General features: G+C 43.4%; 1 protein-coding gene across 2 annotated transcripts in view; it reads left to right on the forward strand.

Moving 5' to 3' along the window:
• The window catches only part of SENP5 (SUMO specific peptidase 5), a 125,295-nt gene that overhangs the window by 14,073 nt on the left and 97,237 nt on the right, over positions 1 to 13,985 (forward strand). Inside the window, exons 6-10 of one of the 2 annotated variants that reach the window (XM_056357909.1) lie at positions 255 to 332; positions 2,940 to 3,077; positions 4,743 to 4,826; positions 6,223 to 6,273; positions 6,365 to 7,457. In XM_056357909.1, the coding sequence (XP_056213884.1) occupies positions 255 to 332; positions 2,940 to 3,077; positions 4,743 to 4,826; positions 6,223 to 6,273; positions 6,365 to 6,475 (462 nt within the window). In that variant the 3' untranslated portion in view covers positions 6,476 to 7,457. Of the gene's footprint in view, positions 1 to 254; positions 333 to 2,939; positions 3,078 to 4,742; positions 4,827 to 6,222; positions 6,274 to 6,364; positions 7,458 to 13,985 lie in introns of those variants that run through there. The other variant, XM_056357908.1, reaches the window with a different exon arrangement.

Genomic DNA, 13,985 nt, shown 5'->3' on the forward strand with positions numbered 1-13,985 from the left:
AGAAGCGTAAATATAAATGCTGCAGTGGCTTACATCATATATTATAGGGAAATAAGGCTTGCTTTATTTGCTTGCTGAAGAACAGCAATAGTTTAGGTTGGCAAAGCCTCTGTTTGTCCCTACTGGGTTCTGTTTCTAAACCTGCATTAAATATTGCCTTATTACAAGTTGTTTTGTATAAATTATCCTGGGGGAAGGGGAATGACTCTGCATGAAGATTTCTGTGCTCATTCCTCCTCTCTCTCTTTTTTTAGGTTCATTTCTTTAACAGCTTTTTTCATAGACAGCTCGTAACCAAAGGATATAATGGGGTAAAACGATGGACTAAAAAGGTATCTTTTAACTTTGTGTCATCAGTGCTCTGGTTCTTTGGGGCTGGGTTGAATCACTAACTTGAAACTGGGTTAGGAGGTGTTTGCAAAGGAATGATACAAAGTGGGGAGAGGTTAATAAAAGGTGTAGGATGGCACTAGTCAAGTTAGTATGATTATGTTGTGAAAATGTACTTTGAATGGCTTAATCTTTAGTGGTAGATTGTCTCCTGTGTACATTCATGCAAGCCGTTAATTTATCTGCAAAAAATGTCTCTCGGTGCTCCTGACAGGACCAGGTATGCCGATCTATGGTAGAGCACCTTTTAGCTTAACCTGGGATTGTGTGATAAAATCAAATTGTTACTCCTGAGTAACACATACAGGTACTAGAAAGCAGAAATTAGAGACCAATAAGCCAAACTGTTGTTAACATGGCAAGAGCAGACTTCACCTTGCTTTCCAGAACCCATACCAGATTATGGCTTGTGATATTTCCTGAGGTAGCTAATACAAAGAACAGTGTGCTTTCCACCACCACCCCCCCTTTGAACATTTGTCCTTTCTAATGTGGGAGATGAGGCAAGACTAATCAAGGACCGTGTTTGAATATATGATCTTTCTGCAGAAGCACTTAAATAGCACACATCTGTGAAATCCTAGAGATGAACTCATTATCCAAATATAAAATCTATTCGTATAATTTATTAAAATCTCTTTTAAAAGAGTCTGAATATTGGTGCCTAATATTCCCAGATGCTTTAAAAGTTCTTTTTCTCCAGCAACCCAAGTTTTGCAAAAACCCCAGAAGTGAAGGTAGATTCTGAAAGCAGAACCTGTATTCCTGTTGCTGCTGAGGAGGGGACCAGATGAGAGCAGGACAGTTGTTCAGACATTTAAATTCCTGAAGACTCTCCAAAGCAAGAATGAGAATTAAGCAGTTTGTTGGAAGGATTCAGCAGACTGCTTAGTCCTGCAATATGCAATTAAGGCAAACTTGTTTCTGCTTTTTAAACACATCAGAGTATTGTACCAGGCTTTATAAATGTGCTTTCCTGGGATATACAAAGCCGGAGCCTAGGACGTGCTCTTCTGCACCTAGCTGCCGTGTTTTCAAAGCTCCTGTTTGTGTCTGTCCCATCTGCCCACACTGGCACTCCTGCTCTGATCCACTGTTGTGTCAGCTAGCTGGCTGCACTGCCTTGGTGAAGCGAATCTAGGTTGCCACCATTCTTTCTGTACATCAGGTCTTAACTAAAAACCCTTCCAGTTCTTGGCTGACTCTATCCACTCTTCTGCTAGAAGTTTGCATGCCTGCAGCAGTCCCACAACTAGGGTCACATGAAGACCCTTGAGTTTACCATGGTTCTGCTATTGCTGGACATCACAGAAGATGTAGTTCATTTATCTTATTCCAGTTTTCCTTTGTGGCCTCAGCTTGCTGCTGGCTGACATCTCTTTGCTTCTCTCCAAGAATGATGGATTGTTGTGTAGTGAGTGTGTTGTAATCTGGTCAGGGAGCAGTTTCTGCAGGTGGGAGCAGGGATCATCCATGCTTGTGAGTGAGTACTGTTGTGAGCGAGGCGAGGCTGGTAACTGCTGTGTACACTCAGACCTTTTTGTGTTTTCAGCTTCCCACTGTTACTCAAAAAAAATTCACTTTTCTTTCCTACAAACCACCTGCCTTTACCAGTAGCACAGCAATTATATACTGTTCAAATTGCACAGTACTTAAAAAAAAAAAGGCAGCACAGAAATCTTCCCACAGGATGAGTTCATTTAGTTCAGTATTCTATTTTTGCTTATTTTCTGGACTGTACCACCAAAAACCCAGCAATTAGACACTTATTTCAAGAGGAACTGGGAGAAGGAAGATCACGAAAGGCCCTGGCTTGGCTGACTTACAAAAGCATAAGGGCTCATCTGCCACACAGACGCCAGGGGTGTTGTATCTGTTCTACTTGTTCCGTACTTTAAGACCTTCTCCCTTCTTTGCTTGCCTGTGACCACAGTACATCTGCTACGAAGTTAAGTTCAAGAAAGAATGAATCTGCTCTGCCTTCACCCCCTCCTTTCCTCTGCTCACCAAAGCATCACGCGGTCCTTCTTTGGTTTCCCCTGACAGTCACAGAGCCTGTGTTACAGCAGAGGGAGTCAAACTGCACCAGCTTGCTGGTTTTGTGGGGTGTTTGTAATCAGAACTGCTTCTGTCACCCATGCATGATGCAGCTTTGATAGAAATCTGTGGTGCTCGCACAGCAGGAGTGTCATTACTGAAGATACATAGCTAACCCAAATGAAGGCTCTATTGTATTACCATCATTTCTTAAGAAATCCCACTTTAACATCTCTGTCAAAGTGCACTGTGAGCAGGATTTTGCCACAAATACAGTAGTGACTAACTCTGGTACTGTACAATACTTCGCAACTTTCTGGGCTGTAACTATTTTTGTGCCTGCTGGTAAGTTGTATATGAGATAAACACAGGGAATGTGGTGAAAGAGTGGAGGGGCAAAAGAATTCTTCAGTTACAGGGTGGCGGAGAGGAGACTTGGATATGATTAACCTTTTGCTTTGCTGTGTTCTGCCTGTGGAATTGTCTCTAATGTATATTGTTCTTCTTGTCAGGTGGACTTGTTCAAAAAGACTCTCTTGTTAATTCCTATTCACCTGGAAGTCCACTGGTCCCTCATTACTGTGAACATCCCCAATCGAATTATTTCATTTTATGATTCCCAAGGCATTCATTTTAAGTTTTGCGTAGAGGTAAGAGTTACAGCTGTGTCTGCAAAGTTTGAACAACCTCCCTCCCCCTTTTTCTGTTCAGCTTTAAACTTTAAATGCAGTATGTCTACTGTCGTCCCGTCATGTATGAAATAAGAATCAGCTTTTCCTGCTGAGGAGTCTGAAGCACAGAACTTGAGGGTCACACCAGAGCTGGGAGTTGAGGTCAGATTGCCTATTGTCTAATTAGCCTACCATGTAATTGGCACACCTTTTGTGGCTCTGTCTTGTCACTCCCACAAAAAGCAGGGGCTCAAAGCCCCGTGCCATAGGGAAGCAGGCTAGCCAGAAGGGGAGAGTAAAGGCAATTCTTTCAACTGTTAAGGGAGACGTGTGTAGGAAATGATAAATTATGGTCCTTTTTGGGGAAGGTTGCCTGGGTGAGAGAACAGGACTGAAGATGCTGTAGTGTTGCCCACTGGGGTTTACGTGTTACTGCGCTATTAACAGCGTGTTGCCTTTTTCCTCTGTCTGCATTGGTATGGGGTGTGTACCTCTGATTATAAAACAGCAACCTTTTTTGAAGCTGCAACCTGAATATTGGAGTTAAATTATCAGTCTTCCTGATAGAGAGCAGCCAGGAGATTTTTGCTGGGACTAGCAAATTGTAATGACCCTCTTACAAAAGCTAATTTTGTCAACTTAATTGCTTGCCTGATGCAGCAGCCCTCTACTTTTGACTGTGTGTAGTTGTTGGCTTACAGAAGAGTAGTAATTATTGTACCCAGGAGAGTTCCCAGCTAGGACTTCTGAATGAAGATACTAGTTTCCTGCTGGCATTTGTTGAGGATGAAGCTAATGTTTGTTCTGGGAGCGAGAGACCTCATGCTCTCCAGCTTCTGAACTTGCAGCATAAACCAGGGGTCCCTCTCAGCAGCCCTACAGTCTTGCAGTGTGGCCTCTCCCATCCGGCTCCAGGCGAGGCATTTGCACTTAAATGTCTCACAAACATCAGATGCTTTTATTCTTGCCCTTTCTAGAGGAAGGGCAGCTGATACCCAAAATGCCAGTGTGATCCACCCACTAAGGTGAACGTTGGTGTGCTAGAGTGTGTTTAACTTGTGCTATAAAACACCAGCCTGTTTACAGAGAAGTAGAAGGATTTGCTTAACCCAAGACCATAGGCTCATTTATCTTGCTTCCTTTTCTTCGCCTGTGTCAGACTATTTTTTCCTGTATGTCACTAAAACTCTCCCTGGGGCTTTGTTGATTAGCTGCAGAACTCAAAGCATTTTGTATTGAGATTCAGGCAGGAAAATGCTATCGTATTGAATGTAAGGGTCTTGGTGTCATCCAGGTAAGCCAGGAGAGAACACACGCCAGACTGCACCGCGTGTCTCCGCATGACTGAGAGCACTCTGACTGTGTGCCTGAGTGCCACAGCTAGTCTAGTACTAAGTATACCAGTGTGTGGTGGGGGTGAGGGGTGTTAAAGCTCCCCGTGACAGACCAAAATGAGCCTGGATGGTAGAAGGCACAGTACCCACCAGAGTTCATTTCTTTATCTCTGGATCTGAGCTCAGCTCCTAATGCTCACCTGGTATTTGTCCTCGTCAAAAGGCTACCAGCAAAGAAGTCAGTGTCTCTCTGCTGTTCTTTAGCTGGTGAATAATGTTGTTGCTTTTTTTTCTCCTTTCCTTTTTAAAGAACATTCGAAAGTATTTGCTGACTGAAGCAAAAGAGAAGAATCGCCCCGAGTTTCTTCAGGGTTGGCAGACCGCTGTGACAAAGGTAAATGGCAGCACTTCAAGCCCTGGAGTCTGCATTTCTGAGAGATTTCAGGAGGTTGTTTCTAAACCCATATATCTGCACAAGTAGTAAATTGTTCTATGCTGACCACGTGGAGGGTGCTAGGAGCCACAAAGGTGGTTACACCTGGGAATTAGAGCTCTGTCACTCATTCAGCTCCTACCAGGTCTTTAGTACTTTCTGCAGGTGACTTGGTGATCTAAGCCTGTTCTCCAGGCAATTAAATATCCCTGCAGCAAAACCTGTAGTGGTGCCCATGTTGGCACAAGGTCAAGGACTGAATGAACTGAAGACGCAGCTTCTTCGCTTCTCCTGAAAGGACTGTCCTGAGCTATGCCAAATGAATGGGATTTGGTGAGGGAGGGAACAGACTAATGCTGCAGCTGCCTATATTTTATATTTGCTATGGAGAGAGGGCTTTGGTCTCCAGGGCTATTTGTGGCACATTGCATTTGATCACAAGTAAACAAAGTCTGGCAACAACAAAAGGAAATAACTTCTGTGTAGTGTAAATGAGGGAATATGTGATTTGCGTAGCCATCCCATAATGGCTCCAAAGATATAAAACAGGTCATTGCACACTAGACGTACTCCCAACAGCTCCCTCCTCGTGCAGGTTTATTTTTAGATGCTGAAACAATAATGAAATGATTCCTCTCTGCACTCATGCACACCCTGTGCAGTCAGAGTTTGTCCTCCTGTATTCTGTGAATTAGATGATCTGGGAGTTGAAGAAAAATAATTACTTTTCCTCTTCAAGTGCCAGAGATATAGCAGCACTAGCGAGTGGGACTTTTTAGCTCCACGTGTCAAAATTGAGCATATTTAAAGAAATAACGAAGGTTGAAAGTTATCATTTGAGACTGCCTTGCGCGCTCCTGTTGTCTGATGATGTGCCACTCTTCGTGTTCTTTGAGACCCTGTGGTGTGGCTGGGAGAGGAGAGCCACTGCTGGTAGCATGGATGCTGAGAGTAGTCTTCCTCTAGGCCTGCGTGGCTTTGCTGATATAGTTTGGTCCTGTGTAAAGCAGATAATGCTGTACAAATGTTTATTTAAACTAATTGAGAAGCTGTTCTGTGTAGGTCGCTAAAAGAAAATAAACTTGAAAGAAAGATTTGTAATTTGTTTTCTGTCCTACGCTATATATTTTTCTAAGTGTTAGGTGTTATTCTAACAAGGTGTTGAGTGTCACCTTGCAAAAGTTGGGATCAGAATAAGTAATTACAACTCCAGTTTCTAGTGCTGCAGAACAGCTAGTTCTGAGAACGGGATGACTGATAGTTATGCTGAATCTCCTTTTGGACTTTAAGGGAGAATTAGAGAATAAAAGGGTAAGTAAAGATCTAACATGTCTCTTCTTGTTTCTTTTCCTTTTAGTGCATTCCACAACAGAAAAATGACAGTGACTGTGGGGTTTTTGTGCTCCAGGTAAGAGTGCTGCTTTTTAAATATCAGTGCCCTATATTATTCATATAGTAAATATCTTTTTTTTTCAATCAAGCCTTTTCCTTTTCCTCAGTACTGCAAGTGCCTCGCCTTAGACCAGCCTTTTCAGTTCTCCCAGGAAGATATGCCCCGAGTGAGAAAAAGGATTTACAAGGAGCTGTGTGAACGCCAGCTAATAGACTAATAAAATGCAGCCAACCTAATTTCTCTGGCATTTCTGACAAGTTGCAGCTGGTGTTTGTGTACTTGAATTTCTGAAAGTTCCGTGAATTTTGAGCGATTCTCAGCTGAGTGGTGTGGCCACTGTTGTTACCTCAGTTTTTTGACAAGCTCTTTAACTGGCAGAACATAACAGAGCTGCCGTGAAATATTCCTAATGTCAGTTTGGTTCTCTTATGTTCTTTCCTGTATTTAATATTTATTATCTCAGCATGCATATAGGCAAAGCATGCAACTAAAACCATAAAACTATAGATTTGGTGCACCTTTGAGATGTAGCTAGAAATGACACACAGGTGAATTTGTCTGGAAACATAAAGATGCATGATATGTTTTCTGATGCAATAATGCTTTGAATGTATCAAAAAAATCAATGCCATAAAAAGAACAGCTAGAACCTATTTGATAGCTCCATTGTCCCTGTTGTGGCTGTATAATACCCAATTACCACTTTTTAGGGTAGTAAACTCATTTACAGATTTAATTTGTGGAGACCCCTTTTTTAAATAGTTCAAGTTGCTAATAAAGTTTGTTCTGTTAACACTTATCCAGCTGTCATTATCAGCCTGTCCCTATAGATAAAATGCAGCCTTTGCACAAATAAAGCTTGTCTGTATAGTAAAAAGTACAGAGGTGTTCAGTCACTCAGATTGATGGTATGTTCCTATATGCTGCAGAAGTCTCCATGATGTGTGTATTAAGGAGAATTATAAAGCTGGCCCTGAAGAGTCACAGCTTAGATACTAAGATAAACTCCTTGGCTATAACTGTTTAAATCTCAGATGGCTTTGAGTCGTTTTTCAGTTCCACAATATGCAGTGAAATGTACCATTTCAGCCTCTCTCCTTCAGCTCTGTCTTCAAATGAATTCCCTTTGAGCTTGTTGTCTTTAACCTCCCATTGGCTTTTGCCTTTGTTCAAATATAAATTAATTCATTTCTGCTGCATCTGCTGTTTGATTGTCTCAAACATTCCTAGTTTTGTTTGCGTTCAGTAGCACTGATGGGTCTGGTCGGAAATAATAGCACTTGTGGTGGGTGCTGTACAAACCACAAGATTATGTCATTCTGCTCCAGGGGGTGGGAGGCTGGGAGTCCAGCTCAGAACTTTGTGGTGGTGGTGCACTGGGCAGGGGTGAGTGAGGGCAGTGGATCTTGAGACACTTGTTTTTTCGCCTTGGTCTGTAAACTGTAATGTGCTCCTTGCTGAAGAGAGATACTTTTGTTTTGTTTGAAGAGACTTGTATGGGACCGCTACTATTTATGGCCAGCAAATACCTTATCTGGCAGAAAAACACAGCAGAAAGTGTAAGCCCAGAGAAAAACTATTTTCAGTGCTAAACGTCATCTGTTGCACAGTCTCAGTTTGTGTCTGTCCGTAGCCCTGACTTCTGATGTAGCCCTGACTTCTGATGAAGGAAAACCCCTTTGACTTCCCTGTCTTGCAAATTAATTCAGCCTTGAGCTAAACCAGGTGCAGATCCCTCCTAGATTATGGGACGGAGCAGGGAGAAGTGAGGGAGGGCCAAGCGCCATCAGACCAAGCAGTGGAAATGTGTGCATGCTGTGCTACAGAAGGTCCTGCAGTGTCCTTGTGTGATCCCACTTCCCCTTGTTGGCAGCTGGCAAGGACTGGCTTAATTTAGCAAGATAAGGAAGGCCTTAAGCACTTGGTTCAGTAATTTAAACAAGGAACTTACTGAATCAGAAAGAGCCTTAAGATCCAGATGGGCTAAACATACGTTTGCCCATCGGATGGTGCACAGCACCCCACAGCACGTGGTTTGTGTTTCCCTGAAGTGTTACTGATACAAACAGCAGCACCTTCGCGGTGCGAATGACTGTGAGCAGCGCGGAGGGTGACTTCCGTGAAAATTGAAACTTGGGATGGTGTTTCTCACGTGCTAGCGTAGAACATGTAAGCCACTGCTGCTGTTCTCGTCTTCTGTGCGCTGCTGTGTCACATGAGTGATCCAGATCCTCTTGCTGCCCTGTGGTACCAGCTGAAGTGATCCAGGCTGAAACTAACCCAGCGGACAGAGGAGTTCTCACCTCCGTCAGTGTAACTTGTCAGGAATGTGTATACCCGCATGAGTGAAGAGGGAGAGTTGGGTGGCTAGGAGGAGACCTGAAAGCAGTGCCCACTTTGGATGTGTGCAGATGAAGCTGTATCCTCAAGCAAGACTCCCTGCAGAAAGGGAGCAAAATACAGAAAGGGAGCTGCGTAAGTGCGTTGCCTTTATTTTCAAAACTTGAACTGTTTGGTAAGGAAGTTTGAAAGGTGTGCTGTGACAGTGTACCAGCCTGGGACACCCTTTTTTTTTGGTGGAAATTGCCTCATTGAGGGCTATTTTGCACTGCATGGGAACGTGCTGGAGCGCTGGACCACAGGTAGTCCTTTCCTGAAGCTTGGTGCCTGCTACTGTTTGGTAGGAATCCATCTTCCTCTATTTAAGAGGTTGGGAGAAGCCTTTAGTCGTGATCCCTTTACTGGTGGCACCAGTAAAAGCACGGTATTTCTGTGAACTTCGTGTTTGACAGGAACACGGATGCTTTGAAGCAAGTGCATATGTGTACCAGATCGTTAGAGGGGAGAGGGGCTTGCATTTAAATCTGCTGCCTTGTGAACTGGGGAACAGGGTGGGGAAACATGCATGTTGGAAAGTACTTATGTGCTTTCTTGTCGTCTAGAGGTTTGCTGACAAGTGTTCCAGTTGGTTATGGGGCAGCTCAGAGGGGTTACACTTGAGTCTCCAGCTGTGAACACACCAGTGAGAGGCCGCTGAGAAAAAAAAGGAGGGGAAATTGAAAACAGAGCTAATGTAAGCAAAGTATGTTGGTGCAGGGTTCAAATTAATCACAGGCAGTCAGAATCTCAGCCTCTGTAATGGTGTATCCTGTGAAACTGGACTAATTAACTCCTCCTTGAGAATGTCTTTGATGCCTTAAAGGAGATGGACTCCATAATCTGTAGTTACTTTACCAGTTCTTAAAACATTCAGAACTGTGTAGAGTGTTTCTATTATGGGAGGCACATTTATGTGGCTGTAGTTATGGCTGTTAGCAATTCCATTAATGTGATATTCAGAATTTTATAAATCACTCTGAACTGGTTTGGCTGATACTTAAATTTCACTACTTGTTCCAAAGAGGTTGTCTTGCTGTACCGATTTAGACAAATAGTCCCAGACCTGGTGAGGCCTCCATCTCGCCCATGACACAGTGAAGCTACCTGAGTTGTGATAAACCTTAAACACGATTGGAAAGGAATTATTAGTTTCCATTTTGTTTGCTTTAGTCTATAGTCTAAAATGACTGCGCGGCTGATACCAATCAAAAAATGCAAAACGTGGCCTTGATTCTGCAAGGTAAGTAGAGAGATGCCTGTGCTGAGCTGTTAGATACTGGCAGGATGGAGGCTGGACCTCTGTGCTATCTGACATGCTGCTGCTCTGTTCTTACCTGGCCCTCTTGAGTGTGAAGGTGATATTTTGAATGCTTCACTTGCACTGATCACCGAGCCAGACAGGCTTGCAAAGAGTTGCTGGCTTGTGTTGAATCTCTAGCATAATGCTTAACCTATCTTTACTTTGTCAGGGTTTTGATTGGTGTTATCTACTGTAGCATTTATTCAAGTACATGTGGAAATTTAAACCTTGGGCAGTGACATAGACTTGACTCCACCGAGCAACAACTGTGTTTTGTGGGTGTATTCTTGCATCGAATGAAGCTCCTGTTCCTGTGAAGTAATAAAACTGAGTTTTACCATAAACCCGATTTTCTTTCAGTGGTTTGGTTTCATTTTAATTTTAAAAGCAACCGATGTGATGGTTGAGGGGTTGTTTATAGCAGCTTGTTTGGGGACTTGTGTTATTAGGAGAAGCCTCTCCAGTTGATTAGTTCAATAACTCTGAACGGTACGCTAATGATGCTCTTTGTTCCGTAGCATCACAGTGATATAACTTACTGTGGTTTGAGCTGTGACAACATACAAGATTGGAGATGTCACATATTGCATAAATAAGGGTGGAAATGTTGCATTAGACTTTTTCTACTAAGGTAGCATTTAAAAAACACCAATCTGTCAACAGGACAGGTAGGATTTAAATTGCTTTTCTAGATCAAACTAAATTAATGCCCTTCTTGTATTGCTTGTTGATTTAGCTGTGTAACTATAGAGTTAAATCTTGTCTTTGCTGAATTTTACAAAGCTATATGGCTTGTGAATTTGTTATAATGGGGAATGAAGGCTTAGCGAGTGTCTCTTTAAGCTGTTAATCATGAGACTGGCAACATCATTGTCTTTATTACATTCATAATTTAAAAATCCTATCATGGAGGAGGAAACGTGGATGCTTGTTAAATATATTCTTTGGTGGAAAGTACTAAGAAATCGGATCGTTAAAGTACAGAATCGTAAGAGACACTAGAGCCTTGCCAGGAACAATAATTACTATTTATATGTAATAGGTGCTGGGAGGGAAGGAGATGAGTCTGGTTTGCTTGTGCCTGATCTTAACGGATTTTATGAGTAACCAACTAGAAGGATCTGGGGATGGAATTTTGTTTTCAGAGCATGTAATATTACAAACTACAGAGCTAAAAACTGTTGCAAACTGAGTGAAATATCTTGAGAAATCAACTGGTTTGTTGTCTCTCAACACAAGTAAGTGGAACATGTGCGAAGCGGCTCCAACTCCTGCCTAAAATTCCGATGAGTTCTTATTCTTAATTCTTCTGTTTGATTTCAGCATCACTGGTAACTCATCTCCCCTAATGCGGCACTTTCTTGAAGCTGCAAACCTTACCTGGGGCTCTTTACCGGCAACTTTGGGAAGTGGCTGAGAGGAGAAGGGATCGAAAATCCATGGGGGGGATCTGTTTGCACTGCCGTGTGATCAGTGTGTTGTGGGAGGAAGGGCAGGGGAGAAACTGAGCCTCAAATAAGATGCAATTCACTAGGTAATGTGGGTCAGGTCGTGTTGATGGTACATGAGCTTGATACAGCCAAGAAGCCATCCTGTTTATGGAGGCCTTTGGGATGAGTGGGAGAGAAACGTGGGGAAGAGATGCCTTCTGCAGGGATGATTGCTCTGCTGTGCACATAGGGACGCTGTGTCTTCCTTCAAGCCCGTGCATTTTAGATCAACTTAATGAGGCAGCGACTGCAGCAAAGGAAGAAACTCCCTCCGCAGCATTCAGCTGAGCATCACGTTTGTTTAGGACAGTTGGGGCTTGACAATTTATCCTCAGCATCTCTGACAGCTCCAGCCTATTGAAAAGCAGACAAGCGTGCTTCTGCTCTGCTGCAGATGCCTGAAGGCTCTTACAAATTAAGTAGATTCCGGCTCACCTTTCAGTTCCCGGCTTGTTTGGGGTGGGTGTTTTGTTTTGTTTTTCTTAAAGGTGTCTGAGGTGTGGAGAAGTTTTAAGGTATATCTTCAATAAGTGTAGGCCCGTCTCATTCAGGAGAATTGTCTTGGAGATCTGCTTTCAGTTTTGCATACTGAAATGCTTCTGTCTCTCCCGCAATTAGCAGAGGAAGGCAATCTTTAAACGCTGCTGTTAATGGGCAGAAAAGAGACTTCAGGGCAGAATTTTTGGTAGAGTTTTGGGGTTTGTCCTCTGGTGGATCACCCTTCAGATGAATGCTTTTTTTCTTTAGAACATAAATGTAGCTAAAAGATGCTTAAGAACTTTAGGCTAATGAAATGCAGTGCCTTAAATTTATGGCCACTTATAGGATTCTTGTAGGCACTTGATTGTCCCCAGACAGGATGCCCTAGTCTTGAGAAGAGGCTGGGATGTATTTTGAGGGGATCAGTGCTACTTAGAAAGCCGGGAGCATACCAGTTCACTTCCCAAAATCACTGTTTGATCATTTTACCAGGACATATGTTAGAAACCGAGCATTTAGGTCCTGAGGAAGTTCTTGGCAGGGCTGTAGCTCGTGGCCTTTCCTGTGGCTGTGGGGTACCCTGAATCAGGTGGTTTTTCCCGGGGTGCTTTTTGGCCACCAGATGTCACGCCAGGACCAGCAGAACAGCGTGTGCTGCTGTGGCTCCAGCTCCTGGCTCATGGATTCACCAAGCCATGATGGCTTCTGGTTGCGTGTTGCCTGCCACGTTGGTTGTTGCAGTCTCGCACGTTCCTCAGCAAAGTCTGCACTGCACTTGCATAAAGAATGTGTATGTTAAACCAAATCCCCACCCCCCACCTCCACCCGCCATCAAACCCACTGAAAATCCCTCTGTGTCAAACGTGTAAGTGTTTGGCTCCGGCGTGATTACTCCCGAGTCCCATCAATTTTACAAATTGGCCGAAACATTTTTTGGTAGAGGAGTCCTGCATACCAGAAGTCTTTACTCTGATCAAACTGCTGCCCTACCATAGATCATGGCTGTTATTTTTATAACTATTACTACAGCAAATGCTGAGGCAGGGGGGGAGGGGGAGAAACCACATCAGTAGCAACTTCTGTCTGATTTGTGGTCATGTGCTTATAACTTGACATGGTTTTGCAAATAACTAAACAAAGCCAGGAATTTGTGTAGGGGGAAAAAAAAAAAACCCAAAACGCCAAAAAACTGCTGCATCAAATATCTTGTGTGGCGAGTCTGACTTGCTCACAATTTGGATCTTTTAATGGAAAATGGTTCAGAGCAGGAATGGGAACCAATTGCCCTCTGTTAGGCAGTTGGGGCTGTGCTGTGGCTGTCAGCCACCGCTGAACACTGTGACAGCCTCTGGGCCGTGAATTTTTTGGAATTTTTATTTAATTGCTGGTGTCTGCTCAGGCTTTATCCTAAATATAGTAACATTCAGTGCTGCTTTTTCTCCGCAATACCTTTATAAATTCCCATATAATCTGATCTCTAATTTTAAAGCCATCTGTCATTTTTGAGCTGTATATTTTCCAGCTTTAAAAGGTCTTGTTGCAGGAAAATTTAAATTCAAGACCTACTGAAAATGCATTTTTCTTTAAATAATTCATCATTTAAAATGTCTTTGAACTTGGGTTTGCGTAGCTGGTGAGACGGGGGTGCAGAAGGTGGGGTACCTGGTGAGTGCTTGCACACGCTGCTCGGCTCGGCGGCTGAGCCCCACGGCAGCACTGGGAGCTCGCAGCACCCACACCCCACCCTGGCACCCACCTTCAGGTGTCCCCGCTCTGCCACATGCCGTCCTGTTCACTAGGTGGCATTGCTTCCTAGTCTAAAAGCTTCTAAATACTTCATTAATTATGCTAATCCACGCAGTGGACGGAAAGTGAACTGCGCTGGCTTTGCCCTTGTATCCTTTTTATTCTGTCTGCTTTGCTGATAGGTTTTCTTGGGTTGACAGACCAGCAGCATCCTCATCCTGGTTGGTGAAGTTCTGGGTCTAGAGAAGGCTTTGGTCTGGAAAACTTCAAAGAGCCCGTTGGGAGAATGCTGAGCACGCTGACCTTGAGCATACTGTTGGTTGTGAGCTCCG

Source organism: Falco biarmicus, chromosome 13 (genome assembly GCF_023638135.1).
Source record: "Falco biarmicus isolate bFalBia1 chromosome 13, bFalBia1.pri, whole genome shotgun sequence".
Taxonomy (NCBI): Eukaryota; Metazoa; Chordata; class Aves; order Falconiformes; family Falconidae; genus Falco; species Falco biarmicus.